The 22,163-nt window shown below is 48.7% G+C and overlaps 1 protein-coding gene across 1 annotated transcript; it reads right to left on the reverse strand.

Moving 5' to 3' along the window:
• Positions 1–15,279: 15,279 nt before the first annotated feature.
• On the reverse strand, positions 15,280–16,062 carry LOC117581983 (dopamine N-acetyltransferase-like). Its single transcript, XM_034269477.1, has one exon. It carries the CDS (start codon positions 16,025–16,027, stop codon positions 15,344–15,346), a length of 684 nt encoding a protein of 227 aa, XP_034125368.1. The 5' UTR covers positions 16,028–16,062; the 3' UTR covers positions 15,280–15,343.
• Positions 16,063–22,163: the final 6,101 nt, after the last annotated feature.

Raw genomic sequence — 22,163 nt, forward strand, 5'->3', positions numbered from 1 at the left:
GCGGGAGTGGGGAGACGTGACGGGCCTGGGAAGGGACGCGGCACGGGGGCGCGTGGGCGGTGGTGGGGGTGGGGGGGGGGGGGGGGGGGGGGGGGGGGGGGTCTCTTTATGGCTGGATTAGCGTGTTCGCACCTGCCGTGGGCAGCCCTATAAAACGGTGTGGGGGAGCGGCGGAGCCTAAGCAAAGCGTCCCAGAACAGCGGCCATCCGATTGCCATCATTAATGGTTGCCAACATGGAATAAAAATAACGGAGCCCCCAACTAAATAAATACAAAAATAGTCCAGCAATAGTTATATTTATGAGCAAGCGACTTGTTCAATGGTCAACGAATCTTGATAAATATTTTTTTGCGTTTGCATATGTTTGCTACCCTCTAGGCTTGGTTGGCATAATGGGCATATGTATGCATGGGCAGGTAAGCTCATACATATCATGCAATCCCAACACACAAGCACACAAACGGTATCAGACTTTCGTTTCTTTCGGGCTGTTTCCACTCGTTTCCTTTGTTCCGTTTTTCTCTTTTTTCTGCGCTGGCCTCGACACAAACAACAAGCAATAAAGCAAAGTTCCGTTGGAATGGCTGGGAAGGGTTGCCGCAGGTACAAAACTGCTAAATGTTGTTCATAAATTAACGGTAAACTAAACTACAAGCGTGGGTGGAGGAGGAGAAGGAGGCGGAGGAGTAGGAGAAGTAGCTGGTGTAGGTGCAAAGGAGAAGAAGTCGTGGCTAAGGCTAAATGCCGTGAGTGGCAAAAGATCGACGACAGGCAGCAGCAGGCAGCGCAGGCAGCAGACCACGGGCAACGCGTCGCAGCTGCAGTGAAAATAACGAAAATGCATTTTAAAACCCCAAAAGCAAACGAGCAAGCAAAAAGGAGAAAGGCAAGAGTACACAGGACAGAACAGAGCAGGGTCCTGCTTGGCAGCGTTCCACAGGACTGGACACTTGCCGGACTGGCCATGGCCCCATGGCCACGGCCACGGCCCACCCTTTCGTTCGCTCGTACACTCTGTCTCCGGGTCTCCAGCTCTCTGTGTATTTAAGTAATGATTTTGCAAAATATGCGCAAAAGTGCCAACACCAACGCCCTGCAATATGGTGCCCTAAATGGACTGTAGCCGGAAGTGCGAATAGCGTGCAGCTGGGACAAGCAGTTGACCAAGATAAGATGCTCGACGGGCACGGGGTCGGTTCTTTCTGGCTAAAGTCCGACTTAAAGTGTTCAATGGACTCAAGCGACAATTTTGATGGCTCATCAGCAGAAAGGGAAAACTCTGTTGTACAAGAGTTCACGCCAATTTGTCATGGTCTCACGCACACACTTACGCAATAATGCACCGAATCTCACACATGGACACATGGATGGGGGATACTGATTCCAGACGTGCCATTAAGTGTGAAAATGCATGAAAAAGTGGATCAGGGCTGACAACAAGGCCTCCCTGGCTGGCTGCCTGCAATTGCTGGCTCGCGGAAGTGGAAATGGAAATTGTAACGGACGCTCTTGCTGCAGTTCTCTCAGTGCTGCTCTCAGTTCTCGCTCTGTTTACCACGTTCCCCCCTGTGCGTTTCCACTGTTGCCTTATCAACACATTGTCGACAACATGCAGGCAGGCAGTGGCAGAGACAGGCAGTGGCAGAGCCAGGCTGGCCCATGGAATGAAACGAAAATATTGAAGCTGTCCTTTGTGGCGGTCGCCTTTTATCGAGTTCCCCATGCTCCGATGCCCCATTGATGGTGCCCCCATTCTCATAACATATCTAAAGACAAAAACTATAAAATCGAAAAACAATTGCTATTCACAGAGAGAGATAAAGAGAGAGAGAAAGAGAGGAAAAGAGAGACTGCAGCGGAGATATAGAGTGCAGACTCAGACTTCGCTCACGTGTGTCCTGGGTTACGTATTTTCGTTGATTTTCATGGCATATTTTACACTGCATGTAAACACACACACACACACACACACAAATTCGTATATATGTATGTAAACATATCGGTATGGGTGCATTGGTGGAGCAGCACGAAATAAAATTGAAATGAAATATGCAAACATGAAAAATATGCGCCAGCCGAAAATATGCTACGAAAAAATTGCCCAACAAGCACACACACACACACACACACACCCAGGACACGTACACGCATACGGAGTTGCATTGGCCGTTCGGCTGCGATTTATTGCATTATCAATAAAGTGAATAAATTTTGAGGTTATTGTGGCGTGATAACGGCAATTTTTTGCTCGTTTTTTCTCTCTCCCACACTCAAGTACACACACACACACACACAGCTTCACACGAACACGTGTGTGCAGTATTTGCCCGGAATGGTAATACTGTGTAAATGGGCTTGTTAATTAAAAAAAATCACCCTCCACCCGCACACGCATTTCGCCTCAACCAGCAATTAACTGATTAAATGCTTAAGCCGTTCGGTTTAAAGAGGAGGCTCGGCTCTCATTCAATAAAGGAAAGATGCATGGCTGTTTGGGTGCTGTGTCCTGACAAATTCAATAAATTATATTTATGTCTCGTCCTGCTGTCATATTCGCTGGCAACTGTTCTTCTGCCTAAGCTCGCTTATCGCTCTTATCAGTCACCGTTTTGTAGTCTTCTGTCTGCCTGCTGGGCATGGTTCAAGTTGTAAGCTGACAACCCAAGCGAAAACTACACATTATCAACTTCAGAACTACATATCCAATAATCATAATTCAATAATCTGCAATAAAAGTTGACGTCTCAATGGGGTTTTTTTTTAATGCACATTGAAATCAGACAAAAGATATGCGGAGAAATTTATTGACCCGTCAGGTGGGGAATGCCAATAACTAAAAAGAAATACAAATTTATCATCGCCATGTTGTGTGTACACATTTTACCGTTATTTAATTAGCCAGAATTAGCAAAAAGTCCGAGTATAGATTTACTTCATTAATATTTAAGCCGCTCAGCCATAAAACGACTTTAATTCTGATGCCAAGTTTCTCTTTTCTCTGTTGAAATAGTGTCTAATTAGCAGAGCTAAGCGGTTGATTAGGGGTAAACATTGTGCCGCTATTCGGGCAGTGTCACGCTGATGGAATTTTTGCCTTTATTTTAGGTCAATAACTCATTTTGCTCTCCCACGTTGCTGGCTGGTTGTTTCTGATTGGGGGGCTTGGGTTTGGCCATCGCAGACATCACACCTCCGGATTGGTCAGCTAATTCATGCGAAAATGCTAATCAAAATCCGAGTCCAAGTCAAAGTCGAAAACCAACTCCAAATCCGTGTACAAATACCGAGGGGCGAGACGGCAACACTGTTTGAACTATGAAATTCCCGCCGTTTGTGTTTGTGGAAATTTTGGGAAATTATGCAAAACGATTCTAGCTCACCCACACAGGCACACGTACATGCATATTGTTCCAACACCTTTTGTGTGCTGTTTGTTGTGTGTGCCAGTCGATTGTTTGCTTCTGTTCTGCCGTACTCGTTCACATGAATTGATGTATGTACGAGTATAATATGATAATCGCTACCGTTTGCGTGTTTGCATATTGAACAATTACCGTTATGGTTGTTACCACTTCATGGTTTGTTCATGGTTTGTTCATGGTCAACACAGCCAGTGTTGATCAATGCCAAAAATAGCAGAGAAGAACCCATCAAACTGTCATCGAATCAAATGTCGTTGCTGCTGCTGCCGCTGCTGCTGTTTTGCTGTGAAAGGGTTCCGTTCCCCTGATTATGGCCATGATGACTATGATGAAGATAATGACAAAAGCAACGCATTAAATGGCATCCCTTGGCAACAGTCACCATATCCACCATTTGTCCGCAAAATGAGCGAACGGAGAGCAACGTTTTAATAAATTTGTAAACAGATTTGTTAATTTCAGCATAAAATTTTGATGAGAGTTTGGCCATATTGTGCATAAGGCTCTCCTGGAGACAGGATCTCCAATCTTTCCCTCGTTTGTATGTATTTCTGTCTGTATGGATGTACGTCTGTGTTTGTTTGTGTGAGGGTGTTAAGTATGCGTGTTCAACACAAATAACGATAAAAACACAAAGTTAACTGCAGGCAGACAGGAGTAGAGCCCTGACAGTCTCTGCGAGAGGGAGAGGGAGAGGGAGAGGGAGAGGGAGAGGGATGGGACTGCCGCAAACTTGTATCTTTCCGCTGTTGTTTTTGTTGCTGGTGTTGCTTTAACGAAACGAAAACGACAGCCACAACAGCAATGTGGAGAAAAGGCGTAAGAATTTAATGAAAATCATCAACAAAGTGAAAGCCGTAACGGGTGGCCCCGAGCCTTGTGCGGCTGCAAATGTAACCAAGTTTATGATGAGCCACGAAAATTAAGACTACAAATGTTTGTTTGGCTTAAATGAGTTTTCCCAGTGCCCGCCTCCACGGGATGCTCTCTTTATATATGTAGAAAGTTCATGGTTCCTGCCTGAAGAGCGTATAACCATTTTCATGCAGAAAAGTACATGAAAGGATGCCTACAAATTCCAAACAATGGGTTTTCTCTATTCAGTTTTTCTCTATTTATTGAATTTATTTATTTTTGTTCCAGAAAAGACGCTTCACACTTTCCTGTAAATGATCTACGTATGTTTCTACCAGGGTAACGAAAGACTCTGCCGTGAGGTCTCAGCCCTTCCACCTTCGTTGCTGCTGTTGTTCCTGGTATCAGAGTGAAACTTTGTTGTGTTTTGTTTTGTGTTAAGTTTAAATGCCAGCGCGACAGTTGAAATAATGAATGTGGGGAGGGCGTGTCCGTGTGCTTTTTATGGCCATGTTAATTATTAGATAGAATTCGAAATGAGATTTGCTGCGCCCTGGCCCTGCGCCCAGCTCTTTGGTCAGCGAATGTTGTTTGGCCGCCGGGCGGACTTAACGACGAAGCGGATGTCAGGCCAACGTCATAATCATAATCATAATCATAATCGTAATAGCCGCGGCCAGAACAATGTCAATGATGCCTGCAAAATGTCGGCGCAATGGAGCACGAAACTAATAAGGATAATGGCCGAATGCGAACGGCAAACCGGAAAAGCGGAAAAGCGGAAAACAGAAAACGCACACACAAAAAATAAATTCCACCCTTCTAATTGCATTGAAACAATTTTCGTGTTGCTGCAATTACCGCGAGTGTGCGAAAAAGTGTTGCATGCAGCATGATTCAGGGGAGGCTTTGACTTCTGGCCCTTCGTAAGTGTAAAGTGATTCAAAAAGAAGAGCAGAACCCCAGAGCAATTTGATTAATTTGCCGATCTGCTTGCCCCACCATTTGCCAGAATTGTGGTGTGCCTCTCAGGATTGTAGTTTCGGCAATGTTTGTGTATTTAAATGTGCAATACTTGTGTTCGATTGACGCATTGATGCGGTAAGCTGCAAGCCACTTAATTCCACCGAAATTCAAACTTGTACTTTGTATTCCCCATCGAAATGGTCATGAGTTGAAGCCCTGACTTCGTGGCTTTCAATCATTCAATCCGTGCCGCTCACTTTGCGTTCTCTGCAACCGCATAATGCGCCGCTTTGCTGCCACACATTTCGCGTTCCACTGCTGCGCCCCAGTGTAGGCAACGCAATTTAAATAATTCCAGCTAATTTGTAAAAAGTTTGTTTGCCTTCGCCTCGCTCCGCCTGTCCCTCGCTATTAAACGTACTTGGGGGCAGATCTGAGGCAGTGTCGAAGTCGGGGCTGACAGTTTTGGTACGCCTCATTTCAATTTGTTTCGTGCTGCTGGCTTGTTAGTCGCCCGCTGGCCTCTCCACGCCGCCTTTTATTGCCAAAAACTTTCGTTTGGCTATACATCAATGCCTGGCCGGGCCTGGGCCTGGGCCATGGCCCGTCGACAGGCGACTGTCAGCGTTGTGTTTCCGCTCTGCGACAGAGATTAAAATTTTGTTTTTTTCAATTTTCCCCTGCGAGCGAGCGTTTTGCTTGCTTAGGCACTGGGCGGGGCAGGCTGCCCAGTAATCAGCAGGAGGCCAGGAAGCGGCCTCCCAGCTTTGTGGGAAACGGAGATTAATGTTTTGCCTGGCAAACACTAAACAAATGTAGGCCATGGCCACAAACAAACGTCAAATGTGGGACGTAGGGCCATGGGATGATGGTTGACAGCCTCAATCAAAGCTTGAGCCGAGGAGCCCACGCGGCAGCCCCACGGAATGATGCTCATTGGCCCTTATGAGTTTTTCAATTAACTTAATGTGCATAAAAAGCAACAGCCACAACCAACAAAATGCACACGCAACGACAGAGGCGACGCTCAAATTGCGAAACGACAAAAGGAAAACCAAACGAAACGAAACGAAGGAAAGCGCTCCACAAAAAACAAACAGAAATGCGTTGAAAATTTATGACATCTTGTTTTTTATGGCCCGCAGCAGCAGCAGCAGCAGCAGCAGCTGGGAAAGCTACGGGCACAGGACACAGGTTCAGTTTCGATATGCGCTCGATTGGCCCACTCCGGGGGCTCGACCGGTGGGTAGGTTTGGGTGGAGGATTGCCAATGCCAGAGCCAGTGCCAGAGCCACAGTGTGTATGCTGTCAATTCAATCAAACGTTTCATACATCAGTGGATAGGCGTGGAGGGAGAGGCGCTGCCGCCCTTAACCCTTTGAGCACTGCCCCGCCTCCGCCACACCAACTACGCGCGACTAAAACACTAACCAAACACGAACGATGCCACTAAGCGACAGTAAAGTGCAAAATTCGTGCACCAGAGTGCATGAAATGTCGATGAAATTCATAAAAACAGCTCACGTTTTATTGAAATAAAATATTTATGTAATGGACAGTGAACTGTTTGCGTGGCCAGGGATGAAGCTGTGGCTGGGCTGGGCAGGGGCACAACGAATATGGGTTTTTTGGGGCATTTGCTAAAGGTTAACATGCGCTTCGGAGTGAGCCACTGAAAACCCAACCGACGGGCATCGACATGCAGATACGTTGCCCTTCAGATGTATTCATTGCTGCTGCTGCTGCTGCTGCTGCTGCCAGTTGTTGTTCTCGATAACGTTTAAAGCGTTGATTGGGATGTGCCCAACCCCTGCCAGAAGCTACAGGAAATTTCCACCCTTTTGATACACTTCTTGGCGCAGAGTTGGGCGATTTCCAGACGTTTACCGAAACCGAAACACCCCCTGAAATGTACATTTTGGATGGAATGGCATGGCCTGGCCTGGCCTGGCCTGGGATGCTCTAATGTTTTGCGTGTGTGTGTGTGTGTGTGTGTGTGTGTGTGTGGGGGAGGATGTATGGGGCTGGCTGTGTGTGCCTCTGTTTGCACTCTGCCACCAAATGGGTTCAGTTCACCTTGTGGCCGTTGTTGTTGCGGTCACATTTGAAGTCGTAAATTTGTCGCACGTAAAGGTTTAAGCAGCCATGTTATGTCTCTGGTCCTAGCTGCGGCACACCTTTCCATCCAGCTAAAAGGTTCATCAGATAGAAAAAAATACAACAAATTATGCTGAAGCCTCCGTTTTGCTTGTTTGAAACGGTGTGGCATGTCTGAGCGCCATCGCAACGCTGCGACTGTCGACTGTCGACTCTGGGTTCGTCTCTCGGCTCAGGCTCAGGCTCGGATCCGGACTCTGGCAGAGTCAAAAATTCATTGAATTGCGGCCGTTGCATTATTAATAAGCCGAAAAATTGTTGTTGCCTGCCACTCGGGGTGGGTGGTTCAACTGTGGGGTGTGGTGGGCGTGGGGCTGCAGCATCGCCATTGAAACGTGCGACGGCAACGGCTCTGCCAACTTTTACAGTCGTCTTGCATTTATTTCAATTTGCTGTCTGCGTCTGTGTGTGTGTGTGTGTGTGTGTGTGTGTGTGTGTGTCCTGACTCTCGACTCGGTGTTCGGTCTTTGCCACAATTCTTTTGTCTTAACTGCCTGTCGCCCATTTCTTTTATCCACCAGCACCCTCTCCGTGCCTCTGGAGGTCTGAATTTGCCTGCCGCACGAAGTGCTGCTGCTGCTGCTGCCTACCTTTCGTTATGGTCCTGGTCCTGCTCCTGGCGTCGGCGTCGGCTTCGGCTGAATTGTAGTTATTGCTGCTGGGGGCAGAGTGCTAGAGAAATTGAGAAGCTCTCCACTTGGAGCATCTTCATGAAGAATTTCGACTTTCTGTGAGTGTTTGTGAAGATAAACTCGCAGGGATCAGCAGTTGCACGGTGCTGGAGTGTCAGGAGAGTCGATAGTTAAGTCTTCACTTCACCAACTCGTTTCAGGCATTGCCTTAAATATTTCCATAAACATTTTGCATGAACTCCATTTGTATTTCCACCATTCCAATGGCTGGCAAATTCTTGACCTGTGGCAAGCGGTAAGTGTATCGTATTGATTGATTTTTCATTACATATCCAGGCAGCATCCGCTGGGGGTCACAGATCCGTGCACGGAACACAGACAGGGCGAGGGAGAGGATGCGCCTTGGTATGCATGTTTACCACTTCCGGATGCCGCACTGGGGGGTGGCCAGGCAGACCCATTGGCAATTGCGACAATGAAACAGCTGCATTTTTGGCCCGCACACACCCTCGGCTGGAATGGGAGTGTGGCCAGAGTGCACTTGTTTCACATTTCCGTCACACATGCAACTGGATTCCGTTGCGTTACGCCCACATGCCACATCCACATGCCACATGCATCTCTGGCTGTTCCTCCTGCTGCTGGCCATGTCAATGTGGACAACTTCACTTGAAGCGAGGGGACGGGACCAGCATCGGCAACGGCATCACCATCAGGCCTGAGCCTCCTGTCCAGCCAGGATGAAGGGCGCGTGGCGGTACCATTTGGCTGCCAAATGCCAGCCGAAGGATTCTCCATGTCCTTTGACACGCGCTCGATTGCAATTTCGTTTTGCATTTGTGTGCGTCCCCAGTTACCCAGCTCTGTCTGTCTCTCTCTCTCTCCCTCTGAGAGATGTAAGTGGCAGGGGCAGCAGGAACCTCACGAGCAACAACTCTGCCTGCAGGTCCTTCGATGCGTGAGGGTGCAAGTGTGCACAAAATTGCTCAAATGTGTCTGTGTGCTGCAGTGTTGCTGGGCTCGGCTATTTCATTCCATTTTAGGCCTGCAAGTCGCCTTAAAGTCACAATTTTCATTTGCTCCAGCTGCGTGTGTGTGTGTGTGTGTGTGTGTGTGCAATATCCTGTTGGCTGGCCCACACTCCATTTCGATGAGCGCCTACGAATCGAGGGCAAGTGCCAATGTTTGTCATTTTGGAGGCTGTTAATTTTAAACCAAAATCGATTTTTCACTTCTTCTGTCTGCCGGAAAATATTGAATGCTCTCCCACACACACACAGCGAGAGAGAGAGAGAAAGATAAAGACAGGCGTGGCATTCCCAAGTGTGCATTGGGCATGTTTAACCTCGTTTGCAGCCAGACACTTGTCTAATGTTTTATTGGTCGCCCGACCCAGCCCATCCGACAGCCGCCAGGCAATGCAATGGCTTGCAGTTGCAATTGCAATTGCATAAGACTTAAATTAATTAATTTGCCACAAGCCAAACACACACACACACAGAGTGCAAATTCCTTGGTCCTTCAAGTGTCTGTCTAATGAGTTGCAGTTGCTTGCACCGCCTGGTGCTGGCTGCTGGCTGCTGGCTGCAATTGCGGCCTCGCTGATAAAAACTCAAATAAGACTCCGATGCGGGTGTGTGCCAGTGCCAGTGGCAGTGGCAGTGGCAGAACTCCACTCTTGGGTCACACTTTCTTCTGGCCGCTGTCCAAAAGTAAGGAAACAACAAAAAAAAATACAAACCCGCCTGCCTGGGCTTCCCCTTGGAGCAATTTGTGGCAATCAGCAAATGGCAAGAGCGACGCTGGAGCTGCATTAGCTGCAAAATGTGGCCAGGCGACACTTTTGCGTTTTTCGTAATTAAATTAGTGCCACTGTCGCTGTGGAGCATTAGTTACACTTTACCCCCAGCCCCTCCACACACAAACACACACTGACACGCTGGGAAGCGGAGATTCTGGAAGTTTAAATACGCCACAAACCTCAGACAGTTCCCTGTAGTCCGCCATCCCGTCCGAGTTCATTGTCAGCAACTGATTTTCCACACTTTTGTGAGCATTTTGTACGTTTCGGTTGGATTTGCTCTTGCACGAGCAGCCCGGCATCCTCGAGCCAGCTTAGTTTTGTGGCATTGTGCGGTCTGCAGTTCCACCTCAGCTTTTGGCCTCCCTCTCCCTCCCTCTCTCTCTCTCTCTCTCTCTCTGCATGGTGTTTGCCTTTTGGTGTACCCCGTTCCATTAGCTTTGTGCCCCGAAATCTCAAGAACATCTTTGGTTATTCAAATACTTTGGGATCCATCTCTCTGCAGGAGTTGGAGTTCTCCTACTCGTATTTCCCAAGCTCAATTTCATTCGCTAACTCTCACTGTGACCCCTGTATTCCCCTCCAAATTCTATTTTTGTTTGCTCTTGGCCCCTGCCCTGTTTGGTTGTCGGCCTGCCTGTAAAACTATTTTCGAAGATTTACGACAAAATTGTTTCAAACTTTTTGATTTCGTTTCGTTTCGTCGCAGGCTGTCTCGCTTCCTCCGCTGCTCAGTGTTTGGGTTCTTCCCTGCACTCAGCTCTTTTTTTATATTTTATTTTGCTTGTGCTAAAAAAGGATTAGGAGGTACGTGCATGTAACCGTTGTGCAGTCGCCTGTCCTGTCCTGTCCTGTCCTGGCGGACACGGCCTTGCCTGACCATTTGTCACCCTCGTCCAGAGCAATTTAAAGTGCCCTGAAGCGTGCCACACACGGGCTGAAGCTGAGCTGTGTGTGTCCTTGATGCTAACTTAATTACACGTAGCCAGCCAGCCAGCCAGCCACCGAGAGGTGCACTCATTTTCAGCTTTTCCCTGCCACCCTCCGCAGGAGCAAAACCTTTAAATTGTGATGCCCGATTATTATCTGGCATTTGCATCCTGGCAGTGCAGGGCAGGGCAGGGCAGGGCAGAGATTCACTTCGCTCGTCTTTGAGTGCATTCTAATGCGCCTAAGTGCTCGGCGAGCCCCTAAAACTATGCAATGAAAAATAGTTCAACAACTTTATTATGAAATTTTTGCAAGTCAGTTGCCGCGTGGGCGGAGCGGCGGGCAGAGTCAAAGCTCAAGAACAAGCAGAAGAATACATAACAAAAAAAAAACGATAGCATTTGTACCAACATGTGCACATGTGTGTCTAAGTTTGTGCGTGGATGCCTGACTGAAGCGCTCGGCAAATACTAGTGGAAAACAACAGAAAACTAACCGAAACAGCGGAGCCGAGACACAAGACAGACGTTCAAAGAGCCAGAGAGACACAAGACAGAAACAGAGACAGAAACAGTGGCAGGAGCAGGCGCAGGAGCAGGAGATGGGTACTAGCTGACAAGTGTGCTTAGTGGGCCATGCAGAGCTTTAGTTTATATGTTTTTCCCCCCAAGTCTGAGCCCCTTGTAATTGTTGGAAATGCAGCGGAGAGTCACCATCCCCACCAGCCCACCAGCCCACCAGCCCACTAAGTATGTGAAGGAGCACATGGCACATGTGAGCTGCAGCCTGCAGCCTGCAGCCAGGAGCAGACCATAAAGCATGACAGCGAGGGTTTTTTCTTTGAACTCTAAGTATGTTTTTGATGTGCCCACAAAATTAGTTGCCGCATCGGGAATTGGTCTAGTTTTTGGTGTACTTTTGACATTTGATATTTAGAACTGAAACACAGAAGGAAATATGTACGTTTTATGTACGTATTTACATAGTTACATTTATGCTGATATTAAAATTATTTAAGCTTTGACGGGCAGCCATTAAAGCGTAAGGACAAGAACTGCCAGAGATAGAAACTGCAGGGGAAGCGAAAACACAAAGACAGAGAGAGAGAGAGAGACAGAGAGAGAGAGAAGTAACAGCTCGAATACATTCGTATCACCCGTTAATGTGCTTGTGCCTTTATATGGCTGGAATGTGGTTTTTGTCGTGGGTTGGTGTCGAGGGGTATGCAGGGCATAAATGGAGGCTACACACTCATGTTGGCAAGTTGGTTGCATGCGCTTAATGCAAATCCTTGAAACCACTTGCGGCCCACTCGAAATTTTTAATTTTTCCCACAAAAGCCGCACTCGACAGGAACTCGAGGCGCATCAACATCAACCAAGCGAGCTCCAACGGCCAACAACTCGGCAGTGCCACCCATTCCCCTCTCCATCTCTCTCTCTGTGTGTGTGTGTGTGTGTGTGCCGCTGCAAGTTGCAACTGTTGCAATGGGCATGAAACAGAAGCACTTTGCTCTACCATGCACCTAGGCGGAATTACAAGTACGCGCGCCATGTTCGTTTGTATTTCCAGTCCTCTGCCAGGATGTGTTTGGGTGTGTTTGTGTGTGTTTGTGTGTGGGTACGTGGCATTTCGCAGAGTAACAGTAACAGATAGCGCCGAGAGTGAACCAGGCCTGGACGTAGGCGCTGTAAATAGCATAAAAAGAACCTAAATGAGATTGGGCAAAAACAGAAACGAAGCAACGAAGTTGCCATGCCCTTTGGCCATTGCGGTGGATATGACAGAGCACTGAAGCAAGTTCCTTGGCAATCTGTGGGATCCGTTGGGCAGGGCATCAGCTATAACTGAGAATGCTGCTGCCCCACATCGGCTGCCTCCACCTCCAACTGTGCGTCATAGTGACTCCTTCTACCCCCTGCCTCTGTCTGTGTGTGTGTGTGCTTGGGTTTTGTGGGAAAACTCACTCATAACGCGCTGGGTGCTCATTGCATTCGTGAACTTTATTAATAATGGCGCCAAACAACATGAACACCGCCGCATCACAGCTCCAGAGAAGCAGCAGCAGAATCCTCAGGATGCTCGTCCCTCTGCAATGGGACGTTTGCCTGCATTTCAGGCGAGAAAAATGCTTCAGCGGCAGGAGTGGAAAAAAAAGGTGTGCCAGTGCCAACTTGCAACATTCACGCATACACACATACACACATACATACATTATTACATACATACAAAAAAGTGGCACAGAAAAAAAGGAGCGAACGGAAAGGAGAGCCAGAAATGTGCACTGCAAATTATTATTTTTTTTTGCCAGCGGCCGGGAGACTCTGAAGGAGTCTGTTTAATATGCGCTGCTGTTTTCCCTTTTAGGGTGTGGCTGCTGCAGATAAATGCACACATACGTGTGTGTGTGTGTGTGTGTGTGTGTGTGTGTGTGTGTGTGGCATCTTCCACACTTTAAGCGCGGCAAGCCTAAAAGCAGGCGCGGCATGCGGCATGCGGCAAGCGACAAGTCATCAGCTTCCGCAGCGACGACGACGATGATGATGATGATGATGTTGATGGCATTAATAATTACATCGCAGCATGTTCTCAGGCAAGCCAAAGACATTCATCTTTTCGGTTCGAGGCGTCACTCAGTCAAAAATTTCAGCGCGTCAACTCGAGTTAGTTGGCGACGAGAGGAGAGTGGCAGTAAACACTCAACTCTCGCTCAGATGTGCTAATTACAGCTGACAGTTTTTTCGTCTTCAACCCGCCCACTCGCAGGGCGCGCCACGTGACGTATGAGCAATGTACGTGGTGCAATTAATAAGCGAGGGAGACGAGTGGGCGGTGGCGGTGGCGGTGGCGGTGGCCTTTCAATTAGATGTTGGAGAAGTCGCTTATTGATTTCTGTGTTGCCTGCCTAATTGAATTTATGTATTTGTGTTCAATTGCAACGCTTCTTCCTCCTTCCTCCTTCATCGGGCATCCTCCTTCCTGTCCGCGCTCCTTCTCGGCAATTTCCTTTGCTGCGCCTGTTTCATTAATTAAGTGCGCCCTGACCTGGCAGAAATCAAAAAGTTAACATTATAAATTACAAAACAGCAGCACGAGTGGTCCTTCCAGCTAGGACTTGGTAAACGCAACGAAAACAAAGAGGAAGCGAAAGGACACCGAAGCAACTGGCAAGGAGCAGCGCAAAACTGTCAAGAGTCTCATTAATTGAACAAAGCATTCGAGTGTGGTCAGGGGCAGGGGCAGGGACGATGGCTGTGGCTGTGGCTGTGGCTGTGGCTGGCTCCCAGATTGGCTGCTGCAAATTACCAGCGGTTCGAGTGGGGCACGGCAAAACTGACCAAGAGCGGCAAATGAGCATCCAATTTTTATATAGAAATGATGACAACCAAAGGCAGCAGCAACAGCAAAAGTCACTGCGGGAAAACTGTGCGAAAACTGTGGCAACTTTTCTCCGTTTTGTTGTGTTTGTTTCTCTCGCAGTTGCTACGTTTGACTAGGGAAAAGTTACCATCGCTCTCTCTCTCTCTCTCTCTCTGCTCTCTCTGCGACTTTTGGGCAGTTCTCAGGCAGGCAGCCAAGCGAAAATGATGATGCAGGACAAACAGAGAACGGGAGAATGCGAGAGGAAACAGGGGAAAGAGAAGAGAAGCGGAGCGGGCAGTGGCGCTTTGTGTGCTTCCGTTTCCGATTTCGTTAGTTTTTTGACTTTTCTAGCCAGCAAGGACGACAACGACAACGACAACGATGGCGATGGCGATGGCAGTATTTCACTTTAGCAGGCTTCCTGCAGCAGCAGCAGCAGCAGCAGCAGCACCCCGCAGACCCCCTGCTTATGCAATGAAATGTTTCGCAAAGCGGCACTTAAGCGCACTTCTTGCCGCTGCAAATGTGTGTTGGACCCAACTCGGACTGGCAATTTCATTTCTAAAGTTCGGCACGAGAAATAGCGGCGTGCCAGCGGAGCCAGTGGGGGCCAGTGCGGAATCAGTGTAATTGCGGTTATTTCACCTGTCGAAAATAAAACAGAATGCAGCCGGTTGAGAGCCAGCTGCAATTTGTAGCTGCAAACAGTTCAATTTCACCACCACCAGCCAGCCAGCCAGCGGCAGCGCCCAGAGTTGACAGTCCTGCCACAGTGGGAAGGGGCAAGCCATCCCTGAGATGAAGCTCCCAGCCGAACGGGGGGGGGGACCAGCCAAGCGCTTTAATTCCGAACAGAAAAAGTCAATTTTCTGGTAAATTTGCCGAAAGCGCCTTATGACTGCTCCTCAATCACTTAGATCTCTGCTTCCTGGCTCTGTTTACACTCACGTGTGTGTGTGTGTGTGTGTGTGCGTGTGTGTGTGTTTGTTTGGTTTCTGCTTTGGAGCCAGTTACGGGCAGTTCCATAAATGCAGCCATAAATCAAGTTTCACTTGGCCACCAATTGATTTTTTGTTAACCTTCGCAGTGGCCCTTTCTCCTTACTTTCCTTCTGCTATTTTCTTGGCCTGTTGGCCCATTAAATAAATGGCTGATTTTGACTCTTTTATATCGTGCTAGCAATGTTAGGTTAGAATAGTAAAACAGGTGGCTGGATTATGTGGGAACATCGCACAGTTTGACGACCATGATCCTGGCATGCGTGTGTGGTGCTGCTGGTGTAAAGATCACTCGTCCCTGCTCGTCCTTGTAGTCCGCATAGCGCAGCGAGTGGATGCACTGCATGCCCAAGGCCTCCTTCTGGCGGGCAGAGTAGAAGCTCGTGCAGTAGGCGATCATCAGGGGGTAGCCCTTGGCCCGACCCACCTCCATCAGAGTGGCAGCCAGGCGGGAGCCCAGGCCCCTGCCCCGCATCGAGACACCCACACTGGTCATGTGGGAATACAGAAGCTTGGAGATGCCGTAGCGCTCAAAGAGGTTCGCCTCCAGTTCGATCTTGGACAGCAGTCGGCAGATGCGTCCCCAGGTGTGTTGCTCCATTGCCTCGGCCTCTTTGCGATGCTTCTCCAAGTCCGCGGGGTACTGGGATCCGGCCAGTACAAAGCCCACAATGCGCCCGCCTTGGTTATCGTCAGTGGCCATCAGGCACGTGCCCTCTCCGATCATGCCCAGATGATACTCGTCCGATTCCTTCTCGTTCTGCAGGTGCACCTCTTCCCCAGTGGACTGGCTCAGCGGTTCCCCCGAGAAGAACTCTTCCTGCATGAACAATTTCACAATGGGATAGTCCTTCTCTTCCATAATTCGTATGGTGATGCCATCTTTCGCGTTCGCGCACATTCTTAGCGTTGGCCTCTTGTCGCTTCAACTGAAATCACTTGGGGGCCGGCTCCCCCCTATATACGCTGGCTATCATCTTCCCATGTGCCCTGCAGTGGTCCGATAGTGTACTCGCCGCTCAAGTTGCTCCACCATATACTGACTGCCACTATCGTAATTGAAATTGTCGAATCTTTGTAGTGTTATTCCGCTCACTTATCGCTGTCTTGCTTATCTCGCTCCCACGGCACAGTACAGCGAAGTTCCCCATAACCCAATACACAAAGTGGAAGGCCTCTGCTGTTTTTCTACCAGCTGTCGTTCAGTGACTCTCATTGCCTCTTCACTGGAATCATTTCTGTGATGTGCCTCCTTGTTGCTCTGAGCTCTGACATCTCTCGTGTGAATGCTCCCAGTCTTGGCATCGAAGAACTTTCCCTTTTTTCCTTGGCTCTGAAGCAGGAGTTATCTTTCTCCTCTTCCACACATTTCTGGACATCGTCTCGGTGTGCCTCGCTCGCTTTCTCCTCCACAGCCGTTCCAGATGGATTGTCATTGTCTTTGTTCCGCATTGTCCAGCGATTGCCTGATAACACTCGACCAAATCATTGAAGTGGCAGGAGGAGAAGCTGCTGGTCTGGGCCAAGTTTAAAGCGGATTTCCGGTTGGATTTGTTGCGGTTGCGTGTCACTGGCATTGCTCTCGAGCCCGGCACCGACTGCATTGACTGCCTTCGCTTTTATGTCTTCCTGCCAACATAAACACTTTACTCGCTGTCCTGCTGCATGTCGAAGGAAAAGCAGATCTGGGCGGTGCGGTGGGAGTGGGCAAAGTTTCGCTGACAGTCATGGGGCCGCTGAAAAGAAAAGCCCCGTGACAAATGTTCCTGCGTGCCTCACCCTCTCTCTCTCTCTCTCTCTCATACCCATACGAGCAGGTAAAAGTTGGTAAAACTTTTAAAACTTTCACAGCTAAACGCCTTGCAATTGCTGAAACGTCTATCCAGCTGTCGACACCCCGCTCCGACTCTAACCCATCCCCGCTCAAGTGCGTTTGCCGGCAACTTTGTGCCATTATTGCGTTTATTGGCTTAAAGTGTTTGACAATTCATTAAACTGGCTCAAAGTAATACAGAGACAGAGAGAGAGAGAGATGGCACATAGCCAAACTGCTTTACAGGCGCGTAAATTGCATTTGCGCTTGGAGGGGGATCAGCCTCAGGATCAGGCGGAAACAGACACGTTAATTTGGCCGGACTCCTTGCTGCTGGGGCTGTGACTTGGGCGGGTTGCTCTTCGATGTGTCAACAAATCGCTGGAATTAAATTGGATTTGCATAAACACTGCCAGCGGTGGCTGGCGGCGTTCGATGTGCAGATTAAGCCCCAAAGTATGCAACATCAAACGGTGTCTTATTTCGTTCCAGATACACACACACACACACACACACACACACACACAGCTACATGCATACACACGTGTCCAAACTATAAAATAATAAACCGAATTTGCCGTTGAGCAAGTTTAAGTGAAAATGCCAAAAGTAAAGTTCTGCTCCGCCCTGAAACTGAAGACAAACACTGTTATCACCTACGAAACAGAGCCAGAGACGGGCGGCAGGGTTCCTTCCAAAATATTCCTTTTGCAGGGCGTGCGGTGCAAATAAGAGCACGGCAAAATATTTATACAAATAGGTTATGCAAACAAACTTAGACAAAGTCACACAAGCAGCACCCAGAAAGAGAGAGAGAGAGAGAGAAAAAGTGGCAGAGAGGCAGCAGCAAGGGCAAGATGTAGCTCCAGCATGAAGACAAAGTAAGCGTCGATGTTGAGGAATGTGTGGCACGCACACCACATGAGACTTTGCCCTGGCGCCAGACGACGACACGCTGCAGGACATAATGAAGTTTGAGCCCGACTCAATGAAATGTCAACAGTGGCGGCAGCGGCAACGGGGCCGCCCCAATGACGATGGACGACAATGGCGGTTGATACAACAAAAAATGGTTGCCAGCAGCGGAAAGTTACTCAAATGCAGAGCGTCGAATCGATTGATAAATATCGCATTTCCGAGTGCATCTCAGAGGGGAGTGTCTGGGCTCCATAAATTAATTATGATACGTAACCGAAACTGCAGTTAAAGCTGAACTTGTGTGTGTGTGTGTGTTTGTGTGTGGGTGGGGCACATAAAACATGCAACCGCAAAACATATTACATTTATTATCAATAAATTTTCATTAATTTCGTGTAGCAAAGACTAAAACTCTTCACACACACACACACACACATCCCTCTTGGCTGCCACTCTCTCTCTCTCTCTCTCTCTCTCTCTCTATCTCTCTGTTTGCCTCGTCCTCTGCTGGTGGCTCATCCGCTGTCCCCGTTGTAGCACTTCAGCCATAACGAGCTCTGTGGGTCGTGGCCAGTTGACATAATTTACAATTTTAGTCATAAAAGGGACAAAAACACCCATCCCCCCACACACACACATGCTCTCTATAGAAATATACACCAATAACAATGCCAGCAACCCCCAGCAACCCTTTAAAGTTTGGCCTTTGCTGTTCCAAAGTTGGCCAACAGTGAATCAACAGTAAATGCCACATCAGCCGGGGGCCCTGGCCCCTCCGCCGCTGCAACTTTTATTACATTTTGTTGATTTTTGCCCAAAAACTTATATGCAGCAGCTAATAAATTTGGGTCCAAGAACATCTACCTTTTTGCTGTGTGTAATTACCATTTAATATTACCTAAAGCTGTAGACTGCTTTTGGCTTTTCTTTTCCAATTGGATGTCTCGCATTTTTGCATGAGCTTAATCGGGTTTTGGCTGTGGATATCCCTCAAAATCAAGTTGAGTTTTTATTGAATAGAAATTGTAAGCTGAGACTTTTTGCATTTCCCCATCGTCACTCCGTGCAGCAGCAGCAGCATCAACGGAGACGCCATTTCATTTTCTCTTTGTGCCCTGCGCTGTCATTTTGCCTCTCTCGCTCTTGGCCGTTGCCGTGGCAGTCGTTGTTGTATTATAATGCCAACTCATATTGCGCTCGTTATCCTTTTGTGTAGCAACGTGCAACGGAATTGACCCTTTTTGCCGCTGCGTGATGTCACCAAAGGATGGCAGAGGATGGCAGAGGATGGCAGAGGGAGCGGGCGGGCTGCAAAGGTAACACGCGGTGATGGAAGCGGACTGCTAAAGTATCAAAAGTGATGGATGACAGGTTAATATGCGGCGACATTTTCATGCTGATGCTGATAAAATTTTCGTTTTCCATGCGGGCACAGGATCTATAGACACGAGCCCAGACATCAGCGGGATAACGAATAAAGGGACAGACTGCAGGAGTCGTGCACCACAACCGGATCACGGCGCTGCCGCTGGTCCCGGTGTCCCGGTGACATTTTAAATGCGCAGCAGACATGTTTAATTTTACATAGCCCCGGCAAGCGTTCAAACAAATTAAGCGTAACATTTTCCTCTCTGGCTCTCTCTGTCTCGCTTTATCTTGTGCCTGTCTCTTCCTGTTTGGTTGAGTGAGTGAGTGAGTGAGTGCGGGAGCGAGTGGGTTGAACGGGCTGGACGGGAGTGAGTGAAAACAAGAGACAAATGCATTAAATTTGCCTGCACAGCGGTGCGTATGCGTAATGTTTAATTGCCGTCAGCAGCTTCATTAGAAGAGCTGCTAAATAACTGGCAGTCAACCAAGAGGACCCTGCCCCATCGCAGGCTCATCTGCATGCTGTTTGAATGTGCCACACGAAATGGCTAGCTGACTGGCTGACTGCCATTCAGGATCGTTGCTGCATGAAAGGGCGTGCGGTGGCATGCGAATGCTTTGGAAAAACTTCCGCTCCATTAGTCTGCCTGTTTCCGGCGGCAGCGTTTTCCTAGCACAATTTACGCAAATTGATGTCATCACAGGGCAGACCAAACCAAGCCCAGCCGCACTCTCCACCTCCCAACATGCACAGCACACAAATGAAGTGAGCGAATGTGTGTGCATGTTGCAGGCCGCATGGCTAGACATTTTGGGGTCAATGCGGGCAGCACAACGGTGACAGGGCCCCAGGAACCCCCCACCAAGACGTGTTGACATTTTCCACGCAGTCTGCTCATTTGCTGGCGCACTTCGGGGTATGAGAGCTCTCCCGCGAACACCTGTCAGCCAGCTTGGATTCTATAATTTAACCTGATTCGCATAGACAGCAGAGAAGAAAGCCTGCCTCAAATCTGACGTTGATGATGAGTGCGGGAACGCGAACAACTTCATTCTGGAGCGGCAAAAGAGCAACGTCATGCGACACGCAGCCAGGCAAAAACTTTACCCACAACTTCCCGGCGAGAACTTGAGCAATGCAAACAAACACAAGCATACGACAGAAGGACACACTCAGGCACAGGCAGCAGCAGCAGCAGCAGCAGCAGGAGGCAAAGGAAGAGCTCCACTCATGGCTCGAGCTTAGCCTGGGCTCAGCCTCAACGCGACTTGAAGTGAGTTTCGAAAGTCAAGTGCGTGTCGCTCTTGGCAATCCCAAAGTTTGTCTTCCCATGTCTTAACATATGTGTGTGTGTGTGTGTGTTTGTTTGTTGATTTATAAATATTTACCTGGCACCGCTAATGCCGGGAGCCACTGAGATATTCCTCCACCCACTTAACTTGGATTTTGCTAGCAGCCAACAAATGGCACAATTTAATTTGCATTCGCCGTTCACTTCGGGCTTGTGTGTTCGCATTGAAATCGATCGAAAAATGTCGAAGGCCAGAGCCATTTAACTCTACTGACAGTTGCACTTTAATTACTAATTAGCCCCTGACCCCGAATGTGCCACATAAATCCAGCTGCCAGGCAGACGTGCTCCAATAACAATAATCAATTTGCTGCCAGCATAAATTACTCGAGCGGGGGTATTTTTTCTTATTCAACATCCAGGATATGCCTGCAGCACTTCAGTCGGCAGTCCTGCAACGGCGAACACGAACTCCTATGTCGTGCAAAGTGGCCGCAAAGTCCTGACAGCTCTCCAGTGTGCGCCAACTTAAATGGAAATGGAAATGGAAAATTAGCAGTCGCAAGTGGCTGAAACAGAGACTTAGGCCAGTCCATTCCCCTCCTCAGCTTCATGAGCCTGATGCCAACTTCATTTGGCAGCGTGCAAATCTCTGTCCTGGCCGTCTTCATGTGCAGTTCATAAACCAAATTGCATTTCACTGCCGGAGGTGGAGATAGAAACGTGGCGGCGGCAGCGTAAATCTTGCAGCCACTTTCGAGTGGAAAGTTGCTAAAGTTTTAGCCGCATAATCTGCACTGGCAATGCCATAAATATTCAATGGCTTTGTGTCTGTCACTCCGATTGTGTGTGTGTCTGGCTGGGAAGCAGGTTAGTGGATTTTCCGGCAGCAGATGCACCTCCATCGATCTGTTAAAGTGCTCAACGGACTGCCTGAGGAGTTGGTTATTAAGCGCCACCCGCTGAGTTCATTATTCTGCTCTAAATCTAAGCCGCTCTCGCTCTCGCTCTCTCTCCTTCAGCATGCTCATTCGTGTGTGCCAGCCATCGATTGAGCCGCTGCAACGGGCTTACCTGGCGTATGAGCAATGCTCTTAGCGCGCTTCCCCCTTGATATTTGCCTTCAGTTTGGGCTTGTTTTTATTTGCTCGATGGCTCGAGCGTCCTCCGGCACAGGAGGCCGGCACTTTCAATTGAGAGACAACAACAGCGCAACACCTGCAGGAATGCCCCTGGTGGCCCTGGTGGTGTGTGTGCTCTGCCCCATGCTGCAGAGCTGCTGCAGCTTAGCCCCAGCAGAGTATCGTTCTCTTCTTGAATTGCCATCGGGATCCGGTGCCAGGACGGACACCACCCCCAAGGCCCCTGAACTGCAATAAACAAACGGAAGGAGGAAAGCGTAGAGCGAAGAGAGGCTGTGGGATGGAGGAGTGCAGAGGGAACAAACAAAAGTGCACAATTCCCGGTCGATTACAAGTTGGGGGCCAAGTGTTGGCATCTCTAGGTGGGGCCGAGAAAAGTCTTTGCAGAACTCTGAAGTTTGATTCTTGGCAAACATTTAACATTTACCGCAAGTGCAGCTCCAACCGCCACAGCCGCAGCCACAGCCACAGGAAAGTTTCTGTGGCATTGTTTTTAATTTATCT

The sequence above is a fragment of the Drosophila guanche genome, unplaced genomic scaffold (assembly GCF_900245975.1).
Source record: "Drosophila guanche unplaced genomic scaffold, DGUA_6, whole genome shotgun sequence".
Lineage (NCBI taxonomy): Eukaryota > Metazoa > Arthropoda > Insecta > Diptera > Drosophilidae > Drosophila > Drosophila guanche.